The sequence below is a fragment of the Ascaphus truei genome, unplaced genomic scaffold (genome assembly GCF_040206685.1).
Source record: "Ascaphus truei isolate aAscTru1 unplaced genomic scaffold, aAscTru1.hap1 HAP1_SCAFFOLD_372, whole genome shotgun sequence".
Lineage (NCBI taxonomy): Eukaryota > Metazoa > Chordata > Amphibia > Anura > Ascaphidae > Ascaphus > Ascaphus truei.
This window is the reverse complement of record NW_027456703.1, coordinates 62,863-86,670: the sequence shown is the minus strand read 5'-3', so window position 1 is coordinate 86,670 and position 23,808 is coordinate 62,863. Positions and strand designations below refer to the sequence as shown.

Sequence of the window (23,808 nt, the reverse complement as noted above, 5' to 3'; positions counted from 1 at the left end):
TCAGGCTTGGAGGTGGTAAAGTATGACGCCATACCCACAGAGCCACTATTTTGGGAATTACCAGGGCAAGCCTGTGGGCAGAATCTTATAAAAGAATAGTAGAGCTGATCATATAGTGGTATACAGAGCTATATGAAATCTCATGGGTATGACTAGCCTTAAGAACCCCTAATGCGTGAAGCTGAGGCTTACAGAGAGGATTGGTTCAGGGACACTGTTCTAGACTACCTGTCTGCTCAGTGCAGTGCCTAAGAAGAGTATGGAAGGTAGGCCGGAATGTCTACCTGGATAGAGTATAATAAATTTCTGAGAGGGGCCAAAAGTGCTGCTATTCGGTCAGAGTACTGGATAGTGTAGGACGGATGGTGTGTAAGCCCAAATCCTACACAATATTACAGAATATTCAGAGCATGAGAAGGGCTACACAGAGAATGGGTTCTCCAGTGAAGGGAGGGTCATGTTATTGTTACTGTTATGTATGTTCTGTTTTCACAAATTTATTGAAGGTGCATAAATTGTGTGCCTCATGCAGGGATGTGAGGGTTTCACCATGGGGAGCATGTAGCCCTGTGCCCGGATTATGTGTTTTCCTGGTACCAGTGCAGGCAGTGTTAGGGTTAAATCCCTTGTCTTCAGTCAATGTGAGCTCCTGTTACCTACAGATAATTGATAATTGTTTGCAGGTGTAGCCTGAAACCATTGGAGCCTAGACACAAAGAGGGGGGCGGGGTTGGTGAGCCTTATACTGAGGTACTGCCCACCTACCGGGGCGAAGACCTGGAACCCTCCCCTGGTAGCAAAAAGGGTCTGCAAGCCAAATTCTAGAAAGTTCCTCTGTGAATGCCTGCTACTTAGGGAGTAGGTGAGGATTCCCCTAGCCCATAAGGGGGTAGGGGTTGAGAAGGTTTAGCTCATGGACCTCAAGTCCATGGGTGTCTAGTCAGGGACACAGATGCAGCAGGTTGCGAGGGAATATGTGTTATACTGTGAAGTACTTTTCCTGCGTGAGAAGGGATCAACAGGACGGGCCTGCATCAATATATAAGTGAACTGTTGTCGTCTGGTCTCTGTTACTGAAGAAGAGTTCCTGCAGGGGCAACTCCTTTCTCTGATAGGGCCCTGGAGGATGGAGGCGCTGCACCTGAGAACATCTAAAAGCCTGTCCTATGCTACTCCCCACTACAACGTGGAGCCCTCAGTCCTTCTGTACTATCAGAGGTGAGCTAATAGCACCAGCAACACTATGTAACTGCTAGCTCTCCCTTAGGGGGGGGGGAAGGGTTAAATATGCAAATCATGGCTTTTTCAACCTCCCTTTTTCTTTTTGTATCCCCCACCCTCCCTACTCATATAATTGTCGAAAGCTTTAATAAAAACACAAGTTACAAAAAAACAAAACAAAACGGCCGGTGGCGGGGGGTTGGTCTGCGGCCAAACACCGGCAGCAAATTGGTTACGGAAACTATTCCGATTCGAAGCTAAGTGAAACTACAGACTGCTTCAGCATAATGGGGAATGCAAATTTTATTATAACCAACAGCATGGAAATATAAAACAATAACATTTTTCTACAATGAGAATTATATAAATAACCTGCATTTAAAAAGTTATAACTTTTCTATCCTTTTAAAAACGCTTGTTTTGTGCAACATAAAGTAAAGTCATGTTGCATTGTGAGTCAGCGTAACACAGACACACGTGTGCACTTATATGTGAGCGTCTTAGTTGCTGGTTATCCCTAAACAGGCCTGGCTTTAGAGATAGGTCTCTCCCCTGTGTGTGTCCTCTTGTGTGTGTTCAGGCTGGATAACCGGCTAAATCCCTTTCCACATTCCCCACATACAGGCATACCCCGCATTAACGTACGCAATGGGACCGGAGCATGTATGTAAAGCGAAAATGTATTTTAAGTGAAGCACTACCTTTTCCCCACTTATCGATGCATGTACTGTACTGCAATCTTCATATATGTGCATAACTGATGTCAATAACGCATTTGTAACAGGCTCTATAGTCTCCCTGCTTGCGCACAGCTTCGGTACAGGTACTGAGCCGGTATTGCTGTTCAGGACATGCTGACAGGCGCATGCGCGAGCTGCCGTTTTCCTATTGAGCGATATGTACTTAGTCGCGAGTGTACTTAAAGTGAGTGTCCTTAAACCGGGGTATGCCTGTACTGTACATGCGGTCTCTCCCCTGTGTGAGTCCTCTTGTGTGTGTCCAGGTCGGATAACACACTAAACCCCTTCCCACATTCCCCACATACATGCGGTCTCTCCCCTGTGTGTGTCCTCTTGTGTCTGTTCAGGCTGGATAACCGACTAAATCCCTTTCCACATTCCCCACATACATGCGGTCTCTCCCCTGTGTGAGTCCTCTTGTGTGTGTCCAGGTCGGATAACACACTAAACCCCTTCCCACATTCCCCACATACATGCGGTCTCTCCCCTGTGTGTGTCCTCTTGTGTCTGTTCAGGCTGAATAACCGACTAAATCCCTTTCCACATTCCCCACACACATGCGGTCTCTCCCCTGTGTGTGTCCTCTTGTGTTTGTTCAGGCTGGATAACTGACTAAATCCCTTCCCACATTCCCCACATACATGCGGTCTCTCCCCTGTGTGTGTTCTCTTGTGTGTGTCCAGGTTGGATAACACACTAAATCCCTTCCCACATTCCCCACATACATGCGGTCTCTCCCCCGTGTGTGTTCTCTTGTGTGTGTTCAGGCTGGATAAATCACTAAATCCCTTCCCACATTCCCCACATACATGTGGTCTCTCCCCTGTGTGTGTCATCTTGTGTCTGATCAGGTGGGATAACACACTAAATCCCTTCACACATTCCCCACATACATGCGGTCTCTGCCCTGTGTGTGTCATCATGTGTATGTTCAGGTGGGATAACCGACTAAATCCCTTCCCACATTCCCCACATACATGCGGTCTCTGCCTTGTGTGTGTCATCATGTGTCTATTCAGGTGGGATAACTGACTAAATCCCTTCCCACATTCCCCACATACATGCTGTCTCTGCCCTGTGTGTGTCATCATGTGTATGTTCAGGTGGGATAACCGACTAAATCCCTTCCCACATTCCCCACATAGATGCGGTCTCTCCCCTGTGTGTGTCATCATGTGTGTGTTCATGTTTGATAACACACTAAATCCCTTCCCACATTCCCCACATACATGCGGTCTCTCCCCTGTGTGTGTCCTCTTCTGTAGGTTCTGGTCTGATAACCAAGTCAGATTCTTCCCACTTTCTCCAAAATCTTTTCCGGTGGCACCTTCTAATATACCTTCTTTTGAATAAGAAGCAGTTACATTGTTTATTAATTGCCTTGACTGGTTGAAAGTTGCATTTTCTGTCATATTAATTGGAATGTTGATAGATTGTTCTGTCCTCATCTTTTCCATATTCTCATTTGGGTGTTTGAACTTCAGATGTTTGAGGAGGTAATCCTGCCTGCTAAAAGCAACCTTGCAGTCTTGGCATGGATGGATTATTGGTGCTATCAGCACTAGACAAGAGACAAAAAAGTCACAGTTACACAAACTGTCTTACAGAAGGCCATGCAGGAGGTAAGTTGGAATAGCACAAACAGTTCAGGATGAAAGTAAATTGTAGATGTACATTGTACAAAGAAAGGGTTTAGCACAACATGTGCAGCATTAGGGCCGGGAGAGCAGATGTAGTGGATCATAGATTTAAAGTGACTCAAAATATTTAAAAATAAATCTCACTTGCTGGAAAACACCAATTAAAGTGGCAGAAATCTTGTCAAATTCTTTGTTACATCAAAAAAAAGGAGGGAAAGAATCCCTTCCTAATGCACTCACAGTGTTGTGTAATGAGTTAGATACAATAAAACCTTTTATTGGTAACTAGCCGATATACCCGGCATTGCCCGGGATGTAAATACGTAATAGGTAGTATTATTTATAAATCAGGGAACAATAGGTTGACTATTTGGTGGAAAGGTTGGATAATAATGTTGAAAAGATAGATGGAAGAAAATGTAATATGATGATGTTTAAAAATGGTTTATTGTAAACACACCACAGTACAATGTATATTTTGGTGACATAAGTGATGTAAAAATGTGAGGCGGGTGTCCCGCTAGCGTGTGAGGCGGCGGGTGGTTGTTCAGTACGGGTGGCGCGTGGGTAGTGAGAGCTGGCTGTGGGTGGGGGTCCTGCTAGGGTGTGAGGCGGCGGGTGTGTGGTGAATGCAGGCGGCAGCTGGTCAGTGATGTCGGTGCGTAGGGGTGGGAGGCAGCGGGTGTGTGTCGAGTATGTGGCGTGGGTGAGAGGCGGCGGGTGTGTGTCGAGTGTGTGTGGCCCGGGGGGGGAGTGGGGAAGGGGAGGTGAAGGGAGGGGGGTGAGGTGAAGGGAGGGGGGTGAGGTGAAGGGAGGAGGGGGAGGTGAAGGGGGGAGGGGAGGTGAAGGGAGGGGGTGGGAAGGGAGTTAGGGGGAGGTGGTGAGGTGAAGGGGAGGTAAAGGGAGGAGGGGGAGGTGAAGGGGGGGAGGTGAAGGGAGGGGGTGGGAAGGGAGTTAGGGGGAGGTGGTGAGGTGAAGGGGGAGGGAGGGGAGGTGAAGGGGGGGAGGGGAGGTGAAGGGGGAGGGAGGGGAGGTGAAGGGGGAGGGAGGGGAGGTGAAGGGGGAGGGAGGTGAAGGGGGAGGGGAGGTGGGAGGTGAAAGAGGGGGAGGGTAGGAGAAAGGGGGGGTGAAGGGTGGGAGAGAAGGGAGGTAAGTGACAATGTATCCGGCGGCCGCTTGCTCCCCCGTCCGGTCGTTCCCCCGCTATCTCGGCTGATTGTCCGTCCGCTCCCCACCCCCCGAACCTTCCGTCTGCTGGGGATGTTCAGCAGACGGAGGCGCGTGCAAGCGGCGCCCACTCCCCGCGGATCTGAGGCTGCGGCCCCGCTAGTGCTGAGCGCGCTGATGCTTAGAGCATGAGCGCCGGGTGTCCTGCAACTTGTGGGGAGGGGGGCGCAACTGAGGGCTATTGGGCAAGCGGGAAAGTATAAAAAGTTTATTTACAAAAGCGCTGAGCGTGTGTGCCCGCGCATCGCGTGGGCGGGAACATGCATATATATATATATATGCATATAACCGCTCCAAGCGCCGCCCGCTCAGCGCTAGTGGGGCCGCAGCCTGAGGCGGAAGGCAGTGTGTCTGCAATTGGTGTGCCCGCTCCCCCGCTTGGTCCCGGCCGGGGTTTTGAGGCGGCGGGAGGCACAGGGATGTGAGGGGAGGCCGGAGGCGCAGGGGTTTGAGGCTCCGGTGGCGGCAGGGGTGTGAGCTGGGATTGGAGGCGCAGGGGTTTGAGGCTCCGGCGTGAGCTGGGATTGGAGGCGCAGGGGTTTGACGCTCCGGCGGCGGCAGGGGTGTGAGCTGGGATTGGAGGCGCAGGGGTTTGAGGGCCCGGCGGCGGAAGCGGTGTGAGCTGGGATTAGAGGCCCCGGCGGCAGGGGTGTGAGCTGGGAGGGGAGGCGCAGGGGTTTGAGGCGGCGGCCCGGTGGCAGGGGTGTGAGCTGGGCGGTTTAGTAACTTACCTGGGCGGGAGATGGCGGTGGCTGGTGCACATTGTGTGGTAGGCAGTCTTGGAGAGGAGCACGCGGTGTGTGGGTGGTGTTTGTGTGTAGAGTGGGTCAGACTGTTAGAGCACGCCAGCCAATGAGAGCCGTGGGGGGCCGGGGGGACTGACCGAGCAATCTGATTGGCCAGAGGCTGAGTGACAGACCGACGGACCAATCAGATTGCCCATAAACACAGCCAACATACGTTTTAAAAAATATATATATAGATTAATAAAAAAATAATGCAACAGGAGTGGTGTTAATAGATCCATGGCCAATCCCAGTGTACAACACATTACTTATAAACATATACTCTAACATAATATAGCACTGAATCAATTGCTGACCCTGATGGAAAACATATACTGATGTTCAACGGAGTCTCTTGGAGGTAATCTCCTATTCAGTAGAATATATAGACCTGGTAGTATATACCTATAAGGGCTACGGACTCCCATTATTATAGTTAATACTGAAACTCCAGGATGTTCAAAGCAAACCCGGAGCACTAAATCTCTTAAAGGAGATAAACCAAAAAGGGGTTCAGACAAAAAGTTGATCTAAAAAACTGCATAAAAAAACATGTAAAGCATATCCACATACTAAGTAGTGTTTAGCTGTGTGTTTTCATAATGAATTACTTTGTTGGTTACTGGTTCAATTAATTCATTGTTGTGTTGCCTAATTGTTTTATTAATTAATTGCTTTGCTGGTTACAGGTTCAATTAATTCATTGTTTTGTTGGTTAGTGCTTTTATTAATTGCATTTGTTGGCTAGTGTTTTTAGTTATTGAATTGGGGTGTTTAGGTGTTACTGTAAGTTTTATTATTGTGTCTTTTGGGCATTCACGTATTTTGATTAGGGTGCCCATTGAGTGCTATAGTGGCGTATCATGCCCATATTATATGGGTTTGATGTACCACTATGGCACTCAATAGGTAAAATGTGGGTATAGGTGGTCCGGGGTGGTTGGTTAGGCCTCCCGGTGGGTAGTGGGACAGGGTGGCTTAACCCTTTAATTACTATAGTGATTATTAACCGCTAAGGTAATTAAGGGTTTAGGGCCATTAGATTGTATTTTGTTATGTATTCTTTCTGGCAACGGAGGAGATGGACATGCAGTAAGCTGACGAGGACGCCCTTAATATTGGCAGGGGTAAGTAGAACGGTTTTTATTTACTTTATGCTGGCTTGCTAATGTTGTGTTTAATAATGGGCAAACAATCTATTTTCCATATCTTAACAATAGGTTTTTTTGCCCATTAATGTATTGTATGTGTTTGGTGGCGGGGGGGAGGGGGGCGGGGGGGGGTTGAAGAGAGGTGTATTTATTGAAATGTAGGCCATGTTTTAGTTTTTTTAAATACAGGAATGGTACCGCAGGCCAGCGGGGACCCACAAAGACTACGCGAGGCCACCCACGGGGACCACGAAGACCCCCAGACACTCACGGGAACCACCTGAGGATCCACGGACACCTGTAGGGAGGAACCGGGGACCCCTATGGAGCCCTCAGACACCTGTGGTAACACCTGAGAGCCCAGAGACCCCTGTGGGAACCACCCGAGGGCCCCGAGACCCCTGTGGGGACTACCCGAGGGCACCCAGACACCCGTGGGGGCGACTGAGGGCCCCCAGACAAACAAGGGGACAACTCGAGGGCCCCCAGGCACCTGTGAGGATGACCCGGGGACCCCCAGACCATCCATGGACCTCATTGGGGCCCGCGGGGACCATCTGGAGGCCCACGGAGCCTAGCAGGGGCCAACTGAGGGCCCCCAGACACCAGTGGGTAGCCCCCGGGGTGCACTGTGGGGCCTGTGGACACCCAGTTGTTTTCATAATTAAATCAGGGAACCAGTAGATCATACAGCTGAAATATATCTTTGATACTCTGCATTAAAATGAAGGGACCTGGCATGGCAAGGAGACAGCAGACTGGCCTTAGCCTTCTTTTACTAAGGGAGCCCGGTTTAATCCGTCACACCAAGTTTCCCCAAAGAAAAGAAAGACGACAATTTGTTGGAGAAAGGATCTAAGGGTTTCTATAGATGTCTTAACTAGAGCCTGCCGCTGTAAGGCTCATTCTATACTGTGTGCGGACGTGCACGCACAGGCCGCACGCTTTTTGTGTATATGCTGTTCGCGAGTGAGGTACTATATGTGTGTGTGTATGTATGTATGTATATGTACTGTGTGTGTGTGTGTGTGTGTGTGTGTGTGTGTGTGTGTGTGTGTGTGTGTGTGTGTGTGTGTGTGTGTGTGTGTGTGTGTGTGTGTGTGTGTATGTACTGTATGTGTGTGTGTGTGTGTGTATGTTTTGAAATAAATACTTTAATAAATGTTTTAATAACATTGTACACACACACACACACACACACAAACAAGCAGAACAAATGATTTAAGGCAGTAGATAAAAACTCACTGGATGTTCCTGTGAGCAGCAAAAAGCAGGGAGACTTTGCATGCTCCTGTGAGGGGGAGATACATGTGCAGGCAGTCTCTGCAGAGACATCAGGCTGAATATAACCCTCAGTTTCAATCCATCTGAACAAGATACATGTGCAGGCAGTCTCTGCAGAGACATCAGGCTGAATATAACCCTCAGTTTCAATCCATCTGAACAGAGGTGGAAAAGCAGGAATAGATCCACAGCAACTTGGAAAGTAAGGAGAAGCTTTCATATGGAGAAATCTCTCTCCAGGCCGACACAGACGCCCCCAAATATCAGCAAAAGCAGGTGAGAGCTGAGAGAAAGTCAGAGCACACCAAGATGGCTTCCAAGCACATGGAGGGGCTGCATGCAGAATCAGAGGTGTGTCAGGAGGCAGAGACTCCCGGGGATTATGGGAGTTATAGAAGAAATAAACTGTTCAGCGCTTCCCCCAACTGTAAAAAACAGTGCAACAGCACCACCTCGTGGTGAAAAGTGCTAATAGCACAAACAGAGCAGGCAATATGCACTCGTGTATATAAACAGAAAAATATATATAGCCCTCTTTCCCCTTTATGAGAAGAGTCTACTGGTGCTGGCATTACCTGTTGGCTCACAGAGACCTGAGCCTCCACCACTGGGAGTCTGGGGTATACCTGAGATACTAGATGACTGCGCCTCCACCTGCACGGGATCACAACTGATCGGCATAACCCCCGTGTAGGAACAAATAATAATACCACACAGAATATAACAATAACCTTTATGACCTTTACTAATACACAATAACATAGATACTCTGTACCCCACAGCAAGATATATATTCCGCACTTGATATCACAGTGAGTGTCCCAAAGTACCATGGGTGCCAGGAACCAATTCCCTGATGTCCGTGTCCCAATGTCAAGGCCCACCCAAATGTGCTGGAGATAGCGCTATCCCTTGGAGTGTTAGTACACTTGTTAGATACCTGCCTGGCGCTCCTGCATCCGGGTATAGCAGAATAACAAAAGGGGATCCGTCTGATCCAACGTTGTCATCCGCGGCCACGTTGGGGGAATTCCGTTGTGGATAATATCACCGTCAGAATAATCTCAGTGTCCTGTTGGGAGCTCTGGTCCCAGAACCCACCTTGCAGGTCTGCGCAGCGTGGCAGCTGTGTCCCTGACTACCAAATGGCTAATGGGGAACAGTCCCTACCTAAGGGCCTGTCCCTAAAACAGCCACAAGCTTTACAAGTGAGTCAGAGCCTTGCTGGGGCCTAGGGGAATATCTGGCCTAATGCAGAGGGTCACGGACCCCTGCACCCACAACCTTCCCTAATCTTGTTCCAGCACCGACTGACATGTCCTCTCCAGCGCACGAAATGTATCAATCCTGCAGCACTGATGCCTCTCAGCCCTATTTGCACTGTGTCATCAGGTGTAGCAAGCCCCTATGCATTATGGGGCTTGTAGTCCCCACGGAGCTTATTCTCTATCACCACCGCGTGCGCCTAACTCACTGCGCATGCGCAACTTGAGTAATGGCCGCCGCAACTTTCTTGAGCATGCACGAACTGCCGTGCGTGCGCACGCACCATCAACATGACGGCGCCCTACGGACGGAGCCTCCGAAGCCTCCGGCGAGCCGTTCGCCATACTCTACTCCCACTGCCACCCACCTGGAGCTCCTGAAGTCGTACGCACACACACCAGCCCTCGCAACCGGCCGCAACTCTCCCAACCGCAGCAGAGGTAACTACAGAGAGGGGGATTAATAAAGCCCAGAGGGGACCTAGATATATAAATGTAGCTCCGGTCTTATTTTGTACTCCTTGACCCCCCTCCGCGAGTGCCGAGCGGTCGCGGGTGCCGCCGGAGGCAGCGACAGACCCGCCGGCACTTCGCGAGGGTGGGGGCCAGTGCAGGGAGCGCTCAGCGTCCATGGAGCTCCGGCGGCGCACCCGGCTAGCGGGGGCCGCCATGACACGTTGCGCGAGCGTGCGCAGGATCGAAGATAGAAACAGAAAGTTAAGGCAGCCCTTAGAGACTCGCGCGAGTGCAGGGACAGCCCAGGAGAGGTTGCGGCGGCCATTAGGTGTTTGCGCATGCGCAGGAGAAGCGCGCACGTGGCCCCAATGCTATAGCAGCCTCCTCGGGACTACAACTCCCAGGAGGCATAGGGAAGCAGGCACCAGGTGCCTCATAGTGGCCAATGAGGGCTCATGATTCCCTGAAGGAGCATATAGATAAATTTCGCAAGCTTTGGAGCAGGCAGTTGGAGCTGGGAGCAGGAAGGGGAAGGAAGGGTGCAGGGAGCGAGTGAATGTGCAGCTCCTGCACCAGGTAATGTTTCCCCAAGTCCCAGATAGGCCCCAACTCCCCACCAGGTTAGTGGGTAATTGATGAGGGACGGCCCAAGATAGGGACGCTGCCCTTAGTGAGTGTCAGTGTGCTGTCTTGTCAGAGTCACGGCTGTCAGTGCTGTGAGGTCTGACAAGAAGGCACAGGGTTTGTGCAGCGCAGTTGCTGCACGCACCCAGTAGGTTGCAGTGCGTTGCTGCGAGTGCGTTACTGCAGGTAATAGGTAGTTAGAGTCAGAACCGGGAAGAGTTAGGGGAACGGGATAGGCTATTAACCCCTTAGGTCCCAGGTAGGTCCTCACTCCCCAGTTTGTGGTGCTACAGGGACAGGCCCTAGGTTAGGGATCCTGTCACAGTAGCGCTAGAGTTAGATAGGGACACAGCGGACGCTGCGCTCCCCGAGAGAAGACTTGGGCTCAAGTCTGCACCCAGAGACTATCTTCAGGGTGGGATCGCCCCTGGCGGACCCTGACAACGCATCACAGGATCAGATGGAGATCACCAAGCGACAGATCCTTTGTGAAGTCCGTTGCAGGCCCGAGCACTGGAGTGCTCGGCAGGTAACTCTGACCTACATGTGCACCAACAGGCCTAGTAGTTTCCTTAGTGACTGCGCAGTCACACATATCCGCTCTCTGTAGAGTGCTGGACATTGGTGGGAGAGTTATAGTGTAAGGTTATACAGATGTAGCCAGGTCTCCCCAGAGTGTCCGTTCCCCCCTCACCTGGCTGCCGATCGCAGGAGCTGCCGCGTCCAATGGCAGCTCCGTTCGGCAAATGCAGGTGTGACGGCGGTCAGGTCCCGGCTCGGGGGTTGCCGGGGACGCGTGCGGCCAGTTGCCAAGGTCGCACGCGCGTCACAGGGATCCCGGCGCTCTCGGAGCCGGGCGAGGAGGGAGCCGCCATTGCGCGTTAGTTCGCGCATGCGCAGTGGTTGCGCAGGTAGGGCCCGAGAGGCAGGTAGGCATCGCGCGAGTGTAGGACCAGAACAGGGATTAGCGCGCTGCCCCCTAGTGCAGGCCGGTTGCCGGGGACGCGATCGGGCCGTCGCTAAGGCCGCGATCGCGTTGCTGCGGTCCTGGCGGCTCACAGAGCAGGGAGCCGCCATTGTTAGGTGCGTTGCGCAGGGGCTAGGAGCACCGGGAGGACTTCAGGGAGTTCGCGCATGCGCAGTGAAGAGCCAGTAAAGCCCGCGAAGCCCTGGCCAATGAGAGGAGGGCTCTGTAAGGGGACTTCAAGTCCCATGAGCCTCTGGAGCGGCCCCATGACGCCAGGGAGCCAATAGGGCTGCAGGAGCTCTGCTTGCAACAAAGTGATACAATTCGCGTGCTGAGCCCACGCTAGTCAGTGAGAGGAAGGAGCAGCCCAGGGAAGGAGGTAGGGTACAGGAGTCAGGGACTCCCTGTACTAGGCCAGCACCCCCAGGGCCCGAGGTAGCTTTGAGTTACCCCAACATAGTGAGTGTTGCCAGGGACTGCCCTAGGTTAAGGGACCCTGTCACTCAGGTTTGTCAGTTGGAGTCAGGGAGCTGTGAGGGAAGGAAGGGTGCGGGGAGTGAGTGCAGCTCCTGCACCCAGATAGATACCCACACCCCAGGTAGACCCCAACTCCCCACTAGGTTAGTGGGTAAGCGCGCAGGGATGCCCAAGATAGGGACGCTGCCCTTAGTGTTAGGGTGCTGTCTGGTCAGGGTCACGGCTGTCAGTGCCGTGAGGTCTGACAGGCAGGCACAGTGTTGCGCAGCATGTTGGCTGTCAGCATCCAGTAGGTTGCAGTGCGTTACGGCAGGTGCTGGAAGTACTAGACGTAGTTAGTTAGGACTGCGAAGGCTAGTTGCAGGGGTAGAGTAGGACCGGGGACAGCTAGGGGAGCGGAGCAGGCTATTAACCCCTTAGGTCCCAGATAGGTTCTCACCCCCAGTTGTGGTACTCCAGGGACAGGACCTAGGTTAGGGTTCTTGTCACGTTAGTGCCAAGTGTTAGTTAGGGACTCAGCGGATGCTGCGGTTCCTGTGAAGCGGTTCGGACCCACGTTGGGGGTCCACAGTGACTATTCCAGAGTGGGGTCGCCCTGGCGGTTCGAGTGCCAGGAGTTCGGTTGGAGGAACAGAGGACGTCATCCTACGACTGATCCTTTGTGAAGTGGAGTGCTCGGCAGGTACCTACAGTCATAAGTGCACCAACGGGCCCTTAGTGTAACTGTGACTGCGCAGTCACCCACGTTCTCTCCAAGAGTGGGGACATTGGGTGGGGTTCTTTGGACACTGGTAGGGATCACCTGGTGCTGGGGAAGCGTCCGGCGGGACGTCGCATTAAGTGTCTCCTCGAGAGAGAGGGACACCTGTTATGATATGTTTGTATGGTATTGTGTCACTTGTTGTTCCCAGTAAATGCTATTAGTTATTATATTATACCTCACCGTGTATGTGATTATTGTGTATGTGTCCTGCGAGGAACCACTCCCCCTATGGTGGGAGCCATCGCAGGTGGAGGCGCTGTACCGAGTAAGTGGTTGTCCATAGTATTGTAATTGCCCCAGGTTCCCCGTGGCGGAAGCTCAGCCCTCCTGTGAGCCAACAGGTAGCGCACCAACACGAGTAACGATGTATGTTCCTTGTACCCCACACTGTATCTGCGATTGGGGGGGGGGGGGAATACCCGTTACACAGTCATAGTATAAAGTATATGTCTGTGTTATTGCTATTCATTGCATTATCATTAGTAAAAAAACAGTTACAATCATAAGGTGTTATATGTTTCTTGCCCAGGGGAATCTCACATCACGGGGATCCTGGGTAAGTGGAGGTGCTGCTCTAAGGAAATGTGTAAGTGTTACCCCAGGCTCCCAGCTAGCGGAGGCTCAGATCTCCTGGAGCCGCAGGTGTTGTACAGCGACCAGTAGTTCCTTTGGGAGGGTTCAGAAAAAGGGCTACATATATATATATATATATATATATACTGTATGACGGAAAACACAAAGTATACCGCATCAACACAATCTGTAACTATTGCCCAAAAACTGTCCTAAGTGTATGATAAAATATCAATAGACAGTGGTGCTCAAGGATAATAAATGTATAGCACAACAAAGAAGTATCCTTATATTAAAGCACACGGGCATACCAAGAATAAAGTTGTAAATGCAAAATGTATTATTGTAAAATTAAAAACAGGGGGAGAGAAATATAAAAGAGGAGGGGGACTCACAACTGATAATACAAATATACCATGAGGACAAAGGCACATAAAATGGTCAAATGAATCACCAATGGCTGATATAATAAACAGCCCAAAGGGTATTGAAACGTAAGGGTTGGTAGCTCTATGAGTGGCACTATACTGTATAGTAACACAAACTGCAGATCTGTGTACTAGAAATAGAAGTGTGCCTGTGGTATATTCAAAGATTCAAATAAAGACAATGTTGTCTGAGAAAATGTCAAGGAATCTAGGATAAGAGCATGTATCACAATGATATAACAATTGGTACATCACCAAGGTCTGGATAATTGGTATGACCAAAATATGAGTAGCAAAGGCCTCCTATGCTGGAAAAAGTCAGGGTTCCCCTCCCACGCGTTTCGACTGAACGGTCTTCTTCTGGGAGTGGTGTTTGGGAGAAATGAGCCAGTATATATAGGGGAAGAGGGGAGTAGAATTTGCGCCAAAAAAAATCTTTAAACAGATCAGCTGTAATGTGTGAAAATCACTGTGATGGTATATCACTGACGTCATTACGTCCCGGAGCGCCAAACATCATAGTATTCTACTGATTAGCCTAAAATTGCCAAATCGCGCTAGTGATGTCATCACGTAGGGGAGTTGCAAAGTGACGCCAATGATGTCATCACGTCAGGGGCGTCGAAGCGTGCCGTGGTCATAGTAACCATAGCGGCATCGGCAGATACACCAGGAGCAGAGGGGGAGCCTCATCTGCACTGCATGTCTTTAGAGGCTGAGTAGTGCTGCTGGCGTCATCGCGTTAATGGTGTATAGGCATGCCGTCATCATAGCAACCACAGTGCTGCCGCAAATGGCTCCAAGAGCTCAGATGGAACCTCATCAGCACAACTTATATCAATAACTGTGGACAACAATTGTGAAGTCTCATTTAAACATACTGATGGTACCTTATTATAATACCATAAATAGTGTCCCCCCCTCTCTCTTCCCTACCGGTCGTACCAAGGTGGCCTACATTTATGCCTTACTCACTGGCGATGCTCTCGCTTGGGCTTCTCCCCTCTGGGAACATAAACCTGAGTTGACCCAAGACTACCCCAAGTTCAGGCATGAGTTTCAACAGGTGTTTGATACACCAGCACGTAGGGAGACTGCTGCTTTTTCTTTGTTCCATATCACGCAGGCTCAAAGATCAGCTGCTAAATATGCGGTGGAGTTCCGCATCATCGCCGCAGAGACTCAATGGAACGACGAGGCTCTTGCCGCAGCATACTGGCACGGTCTGTCTGACACTCTAAAGCAGGCCTGCACAACACACGGCCCGCCTCCACTCATTGTGCAGCCCGCGGTGGCTTTCCCCATCCTTCTCCCTCCTGAGCCTGCTCTCCCCACCTCCCCACCCCCCGCGAGCCTGCTTGCCTGCTCCTCTTCCGCGAGCCGCTTCTCCCCCCCTCCTGGCCGCGAGCCACTTCTCCCCCCCCCCCCGCGAGCCTGCTTGCACGCTCCTCTCCTGAGAGCCGCTCTCCCGGCTGCGTGCCGCGAGCTGCTTCTCCCCCCCCTCCTGGCTGGTGAGGTGCAGGAGGGTGAGGTGCAGGGGAGTGGGGTGAGGTGAATGGGGGATGATGTGAAGGGGGTGATGTGCAGGGGAGGTGATGTGAAGGGGGGGTGATGCGAAGGGGGGGTGATGTGAAGAGGTGGTGGGTGATGTGAAGGAGAGGGGGTGATGTGAAGGGGGTGGGGGGTGATGTGAAGGGGGGTGATGTGCAGGGGAGGTGATGTGCAGGGGGGTGATGTGAGGTGCAGGGGGTGATGTGAGGTGCAGGGGGGTGATGTGAGGTGCAGGGAGGTGATGTGAGGTGCAGGGGGGTGATGTGAGGTGCAGGGGGGGCGATGTGAGGTGCAGGGGGGGTCATTGGAGGTGCAGGGGGGTCATTGGATGTGTAGGGGGGGTGATTGGAGGTGCAGGGGGGTGGGATGTGTGTGGTGTGCAGGGGGGTATTGTGTGTTTGATGTGGAGGGGGAGAGATGGGGGTATGAGAGATAGATGGGGAGTATCGCAAAGGTTGATATTGAGGGGTGCTGGGGGAGATATATGAGGATGATGATGATGAGAGGTGTTGGAGGAGAGATGATGATGATGATGATTTTACTCGTGCGGCCCAAATTTTTTTTTCCTCAGAGCAGTTCGCCCTTCTCGCTTTACGAGTTGTGCAGGCCTGCTCTAAAGGATGATCTCGCAGCTCACATCCCGGCCGTCTTCCCTGGAACAACTCTTTGCACTTAGCATTCGTATGGATCAACGAACCCAAGAACGATGACAGGAACGTCACTGCTCCTGTTCTCTACCCCCTCTGTCTGTTTTTCATAGGTCTACTCCTACGCCCTTCCTTGCGCTAGATTCTCCTGAACAGATGCAGATCGGCAGCCAGCAACCACGGGCTGCGGAGAGAGCACGACGACGTGAGAAGGGTCTCTGCTACTATTGTGGTTCCCCTGAACATCGGCTCCGGAACTGTCTCCTGAAGCCGGGAAACGGGAACACCCAGTAAAGGTAGAGGGGCTTCTACTGTGTACTATCTCTCCTTGCTCCTCTCTCCCTAAGGAATTACCCAAGAAACTCATGCTCCCTGTATCGTTGGCGGGTCCTGATCTTCTATTGGAAGTAAAAGCTTTCATTGACTCCGGCTCTGGCGGTAACTTTCTGGACCACACCTTCGCCTGTGAGAATCAAATTCCACTGGTCAAGAGAAGAGCGCCCATTGGTCTAGAAGCTATCGATGGATGTCCACTTCAGCCAGCCTTCATCATCTGGGAGACCATCCCACTTACCTTGATCACTGCGGATGGGCATAAGGATGTAATAGTTTTTGATGTCTTCCATTCTCCTACCGTCCAAGTTATTCTAGGATTGCCTTGGCTACAGCTCCACAATCAGCGCATAGATTGGACCGATGTCTTACCTATCCAATGGTCTACTTCCTCCGAGGAAGCAACTCCTCCTCCTCCAGCCGTACTCGCTGGTCTGGAAACCACTTCTTCTCATCTGTCCGTTCTGCCGACGGTGTATCACGAGTTTCTAGATGTCTTCAACAAAGTACAAGCTGAGGTACTGCCTCCCCATCGTCCCTACGATTGTCCTATTGATTTAATTCCAGGAACCATTCTCCCTAAATCGAAGTCGTACCCCTTATCTGTGCCTGAGACAGAAGCTATGACGACTTACATCCAAGAGAATTTGGAGAAAGGATTCATCCGCAACTCTACCTCCCCCGCTGGGGCAGGCTTCTTCTTCGTGAAGAAGAAGGATGGATCCCTAAGACCCTGTATCGACTTTCGTGGACTTAATAAAATTACGGTAAAAAAACGATACCCTCTTCCCTTAATTTCTGAACTGTTCGACCGTCTACAAGGAGCTTCTATATTCTCCAAACTCGATTTAAGAGGGGCTTATAATCTTATTCGTATAAGAGATGGGGATGAATGGAAAACTGCGTTTAACACGCGATCTGGACATTATGAGTATTTAGTGATGCCCTTTGGGCTGTGCAATGCCCCTGCTGTTTTCCAAGAGTTCATAAACGATATCTTCCGGGACGTTTTGGGAACGTTTGTTATCGTATATTTGGATGACATCCTCATTTTCTCTAAGGATATAGAGGAGCACATTCGCCATACCAAACTGGTACTCTCTAGGCTTTGTGCTAATCGCCTCTACGCTAAAATGGAGGCATCTTCTGGAAGGCACCAAGGAGCCTATTGCCATCCTCACTGATCACAAAAACTTGCTGTATATTGAGGGGGCTCGACAATTAGGATTCCGTCAGGCTCGTTGGTCACTGTTTTGGATGAAATCAACAAAGCTCAGGTTCACATTCCCAGGAGATTTAGGGTGCCAGAGGGACGCTTGTATGCAGCTCCACGTTTTCGCCACAAGATTTTACTTTGGGGACATTCTTCAAGATTGGCCAGTCATCCAGGCTTCAAGAGGACAGCAGATCTTATCAAACTGACCTTTTGGTGGCCTAAGATGAACAAGGACATTTTCAGTTTTACCAGTGCTTGTCCGGTCTGTGCCCAGAGTAAGTCCGCCCATCACAAACCTTCCGGTCTCCTCATGCCTCTCACCATTCCAGAGCAACCTTGGAAACATATATCCATGGACTTTATTGTCGAGCTTCCCAATTCTAAAGGAATGAATACCATCCTTGTTGTAGTAGATAGGTTTTCCAAGCATTCACACTTTATTCCCCTCAAGGGGTCTTCCTAATTTTGCTACTTTGGCCAACATTTTTTCTAAGGAAATTTTCAGATTACACGGTGTTCCTATTTCAATTGGTATATTTGTATAGTCAGTTGTGAGTCACCCTCCTCTTTTATATTTATCTCCCGTTTTTAATTTTACAATAATACATTTTGCATTTACAACTTTATTCTTGGTATGCCTGTGTGCTTTAATATAAGGATACTTCTTTGTTGTGCTATATATATATATATATATATATAGCACAACAAAGAAGTATATATATATATATAGCACAATAATATAATAATATATATATAATAGAATATATGCATACCTATTTGGAAGATTTCTCCCGTAACATTAGACTTTTGAAATTCATTTTTTCTGTGGATTTAAATTGACACGCTTTGCAGCTAAAGCAACCATAGAACCTCTGGATTTTATTGAGCCACTTAACTTTTAATTTTCGCGGGTCAAAGCACTTGGGGATAGTTTGGATGCTCTGGAACTGAACCTCTTAGAACTGGATCACTTTGTATTAGTGCTTGTTCAGGATCTGGTTTATTTTTTTGGCATCCTTATTATACAGTTAGGTTCGGAAATAATTGGACACCGATACAAGTTTTGTTATTTCGGCTGTGTACCAAAATAAATTCAAGTTACAGTTAAATAATGAATATGGGCTTAAAGTGCAGCCTATCAGCTTTAATTTGAAGGTTTTCACATTCAAATTGGAAGAAGGGTTTAGGAATTACATCTCTTTAATATGTAGCCCCCTATTTTTCAAAGGCCCAAAAATAATTGGACAATTGACTCAAAAGCTGTTTCATGGACAGGTGTGGGCTATTCCTTCGTTATTTCATCATCAATTAAGCAGGTAAAAGGTCTGGAGTTGATTCCATGTGTGGCATTCGCATTCGGACGCATCTGCGACTGAACGCAGGTGGCCAATTAGTAGCAGCGAAACTATTCAGATTCACAGCTAAGTGAGACTACAGACCACTTCAGCATAATAAGGAACGCACATATTATTAGAACTAACAACATGGAAATATAAAACAAGAACATTTTCCTTTAAATATAAGAATGATACAAATAACCTGTTATAACTTAAAAGTTATAACTTTATCCTTTTAAAATGCTCGTTTTATGCACCATAAAGTCACTTTGCATTGTGATTCAGTGTAACACAGACACACGTGTGCACTTAAATGGGAGCGTCTTAGTCGCTGGTTATCCCTAAACATGCCTGGCTTTAGAGATAGGTCTCTCCCCTGTGTGTGTCCTCTTGTGTCTCATCAGGCTGGACAACAGACTAAATCCCTTCCCACATTCCCCACATACATGCGGTCTCTCCCCTGTGTATGTCCTCTTGTGTCCGATTAGGCTTGATAAGTCACTAAATCCCTTCCCACATTCCCCACATACATGCGGTCTCTCCCCTGTGTGTGTCCTCTTGTGTGTGTCCAGGCTGGATAACTGACTAAATTCTTTAACCACATTCCCCACAAACATGTGGTCTCTCCCCTGTGTGTGTCCTCTTGTGTGTATCCAGGCTTGAAAACCGACTAAATCCCTTCCCACATTCCCCACATACATGTGGCCTCTCCCCTGTGTGTGTCTCATGTGTGTGTCCAGGTGGGATAACCAACTAAATCCCTTCCCACATTCCCCACATACATGTGGCCTCTCCCCTGTGTGTGTCCTCATGTGTGTGTCCAGGTGGGATAACCGACTAAATCCCTTCCCACATTCCCCACATACATATGGTCTATCCCCTGTGTGTCCCCTCTTGTGTGTGTTCAGGCTGGATAACACACTAAATCCCTTCCCACATTCCCCACATACATGCGGTCTCTCCCCTGTGTGCGTCCTCATATGTATGTTCAGGTGTGATAACTGATTAAATCCCTTCCCACATTCCCCACATACATGCAGTCTCTCACCTTTGTGTGTCATCATGTGTGTGTTCAGGTTAGATAACACACTAAATCCCTTCCCACATTCCCCACATACATGCGGTCTCTCCCCTGTGTGTGTCATCATGTGTGTGTTCAGGTTGGTTAATACACTAAACCCCTTCCCACATTCCCCACATACATGCGGTCTCTCCCCTGTGTGTGTCCTCATGTGTGTGTTCAGGCTGGATAACTGGTTAAATCCCTTCCCACATTCCCTACATACATGCGGTCTCTCTCCTGTGTGCGTCCTTTTGTGTGTGCTCAGGCTTAATAACACACTAAATCCCTTCCCTCATTCCCCACATACATGCGGTCTCTCCCCTGTGTGTGTCCTCATGTGTGTGTTCAGGTTGGTGAACACACTAAATCCCTTCCCACATTCCCCACATACATGCGGTCTCTCCCCTGTGTGTGTCCTCATCTGTGTGTTCAGGCTGGAAAAGTGATTATATCCCTTCCCACATTCCCTACATACATGCGGTCTCCCTCCTGTGTGTTTTCTCATGTGTGTGTTCAGGTTGGTGAACACACTAAATCCCTTCCCACATTCCCCACATACATGTGTGAGGAGGTAATCCTGACTGCTAAAAGCAACCTTGCAGTGTTGGCATGGATGGATTATTGGTGCTCGACTTTGTACTAGACGAGACAAAAAAAGTCACAGTTACACAAACTGTCTTACAGAAGGACATAAAGGAGAGGTAAGTTGGAATATCACAAACAATTCAGGATGAAAGTAAACTGTAGATGTACATTGTACAAAGGAAGGGTTTAGCCTAACATGTGCAGCATTAGGGCCGGGAGAGCAGATGTAGTGGATCATACATTTAAGGTGAATCAAAATATTTAAAGATTTAAAAAGAAATCTCACTTGCTGGAAAACTCCAATTAAAGTGGCAGAAATCTTGTCAAATCCGTTGTTACATCAAAAAAAAAGGGGGGAAAGAATCCCTTTCGAATGCACTCACAGTGTTATGTAATGAGTTAAATACACTAAAACCTTTTATTGGTAATTAATAAAAAAAATAATGAAAACAGGAGTGGTGTTAATAGATCCATGGCCAATCCCAATGAACAACACATTACTTATAAACATATACTCCAAAATAATATAGCAGTGAATCAATTGCTGACCCTGATGGAAAACATATATTGATGTTCAACAGAGTCTCTTGGAGGTAATTTCCTATTCAGTAGAATATATAGACCTGGTAATATATACCTATAAGGCTACGGACTCCCATTATTATAGTTAATACTGAAACTGCAGGATGTTAAAAGCAAACCCGGAGCACTAAATCTCTTAAAGGAGATAAACCAAAAGGGGTTCAGACAAAAAGTTGATCTAAAAAACTGCATAAAAAAAACATGTAAAGCATATCCACATACTAAGTAGTGTTTAGCTGTGAGTTGTTTTCATAATTAATTACTTTGTTGGTTACTGGTTCAATTAATTCATTGTTGTGTTGCCTAATTGTTTTATTCATTAATTGCTTTGCTTGTTACTGGTTCAATTAATTCATTGTTTTGTTGGTTAGTGCTTTTATTAATTGCATTTGTTGGCTAGTGTTTTTATTTATTGAATTGGGGTGTTTTGGTGTTACTGTAAGTTTTATTATTGTGTCTTTTGGGCATTCACGTATTTTGATTAGGGTGCCCATTGAGTGCTATAGTGGTGTATCATGCCCATATTATATGGGTATGATGTACCACTAAGGCACTCAATGGGTACAGGGTGGGTATAGGGGGTCCGGGGTGGTTGGTTAGGCCTCTCGGGTGGGTAGCGGGGCAGGGTGGCTTAACCCCTTAATTACTATAGTGGTTATTAACCGCTAAGGTAATTAAGGGTTTAGAGGCCATTAGATTGTATTTTGCCATGTATTTTTTCTGGCAACGGAGGAGATGGACCTGCAGTAAGCTGACGAGGACACCGTTCATATTGGCAGGGGTAAGTAGAACGGTTTTTATTTACTTTATGCTGGCTTGCTAATGTTGTGTTTAATAATGGGCAAATAATCTATTTTCCATATCTTAACAATAGTTTTTTTTGCCCATTACTGTACTGTATGTGTTTGGTGGGGGGGGGGGGGGGGTAGGAGAGGTGTATTTATTGAAATGTAGGCCATGTTTTAGTTTTTTTAAATACAGGAATGGTACCGCAGGCCAGCGGGGACCCACAAAGACTACGCGAGTCCACCCACGGGGACCACGAAGACCCCCAGACGCCCACGGGAACCACCTGAGGATCCACGGACACCTGCAGGGAGGAACTGAGGACCTCTATGGAGCCCCCAGACACCTGCGGGAACACCTGAGGGCCCAGAGACCCCTGTGGGAACCACCCGAGGGCCCGAGACCCCTGTGGGGACTACCCAAGGGCACCCAGACACCCGTGGGGGCGACCGAGGCCACCCAGACAAATGAGGGGACAACTTGAGGGCCCCCAGGCACCTGTGAGGACGACCCAGGGACCCCCAGACCATCCGTGGACCCCATTGGGGCTCGCGGGGACTACCTGGAGGCCCATGGAGCCTAGCAGGGGCCACCTGAGAGCCCCCAGACACCAGTGGGTACCCCCCGGGGTGTACTGTGGGGCCTGCAGACACCCAGGGACCCCCACCGGCCTGTGGTATTAATCCTGTGTGTACAGGGGGTGAGTTGTGTTTTGGTGGTTATTACATATTTTAATTGAAATTTTATTACTAGTGTATTGTAGCAGGGGGTCTCCGGAGCAGAACCGCGTTGTTTTCAGGTCCAGGGACCCCCTGCTTCCCGAGATACAGGCCCTGTTATGGGGTGCCAGTATCTCCTATGCATGTAAATGTCCCGCGTCACGTGATCGGGACATTTCAATGCATAGGCGATACCGGCACCCCATAACAGGGCCTGTATCTCAGGAAGCAGGGGGTCCCGGCCCTCAAATCAATGCGGTTCTGCTCCAGGGACCACCTGCTCATGTAAACAAGTAATAAAATTAAAATATAAAAAAATATTTTTTTTAGGCGAGATTTGCAGAGAGAGGCGTCTCTCTCTCTCTGCAGCAGATAGAAATTGCCGGATGAGCCCTTTTTTTCGTAGAGGGCAGATCATCTCGGCACCGGCAACTCGCCATTTTTGAAAATGTTGCTATCACTGGTATTCAAGGCTTTCTGCATACCGTGATAGCAACACTGCCAAAAATGGCGATTTAAAAACCCTGGCGATTTTTTCTATTGGACTTTAGTGCATGAGGCCCTCAGTGTCCGCAGATGGGATAGCTACCGACCCCACCAAGGTCGAAGCCATGGTGAACTGGCCGAGATCAGAAAACGTAATGGAGCTACGCTCCTTCTTAGGATTCTGCGGGTACTATCGCCGCTTCGTAGAAGGATATTCTAGTAAGACCAAGGTCCTCAATAATCTTCTCAAAATCTACCCAGAAAACTCTCTCCAGAAATCCACATCCGCGCGGCTCCCCTTCGAAGACAAGTGGACGTCCGCCTTCGAAGACAAGTGGACGTCCGCCTGCGAAAAGGCGTTCATAGCCCTCAAAAAGAGCCTCACTGAAGCCCTCGTCTTTGCTTATGCCGATCCCGAGCAGCCATATATTCTACATGTGGACGCAAGCTTCAATGAGCTGGGAGTGGTGTTACACAAAATATATCCTACTGGTCTTCACTCCGTGGCTTATGTGAGCCATAGCTTGACCCACAGCGACCAAATTACCCCGTCCACATGCTGGAACTCCTCGCGATTGTTGACAAACTCCATGACAACTTGTATGGAGTTGCCTTCGAAGTACGCATGGATAACAACCCGTTGACATACATCTTGACGTCCGCCAAACTGGACGCCATGGGCCACCAGTGGCTGGCAGCCCTCTCTAGTAATAGTCAGCATGGATTTATGAAGGATAGATCATGCCAAACTAACCTTATTTGTTTCTTTGAGGAGGTAAGTAGGAATTTAGACCAGGGTAATGCAGTTGATGTGGTCTACTTAGATTTTGCAAAGGCTTTAGATACGGTTTCACACAAGAGGTTGGTGTACGAAAAACAGAATATTGGACTCAGCACATGGA

The 23,808-nt window shown here is 49.1% G+C and overlaps 1 protein-coding gene and 1 pseudogene across 1 annotated transcript; both read right to left on the bottom strand.

The window, feature by feature from the left end:
- Positions 1–1,515: 1,515 nt before the first annotated feature.
- LOC142483859 (uncharacterized) lies at positions 1,516–8,424 on the bottom strand. Its single transcript, XM_075583780.1, has 2 exons — positions 8,010–8,424; positions 1,516–3,522 (listed from the first exon to the last, which is right to left on the bottom strand). Exons 1-2 carry the CDS (start codon positions 8,266–8,268, stop codon positions 2,156–2,158), a joined length of 1,626 nt encoding a protein of 541 aa, XP_075439895.1. The 5' UTR covers positions 8,269–8,424; the 3' UTR covers positions 1,516–2,155.
- Positions 8,425–19,026: 10,602 nt separating this feature from the next.
- LOC142483855 (uncharacterized) lies at positions 19,027–22,244 on the bottom strand (annotated as a pseudogene).
- Between the last annotated feature and the right edge of the window lie 1,564 nt (positions 22,245–23,808).

Excerpts from the sequence above, each read along its gene's own strand:
- LOC142483859 (XM_075583780.1), bottom strand. The coding sequence starts at position 8,268 with ATGAAAGCTTCTCCTTACTTTCCAAGTTGCTGTGGATCTATTCCTGCT. Across the intron at positions 3,523-8,009 it reads GCTGCTCACAGGAACATCCA|TGCTGATAGCACCAATAATC; the intron begins GTGAGTTTTTAT and ends TCTCTTGTCTAG.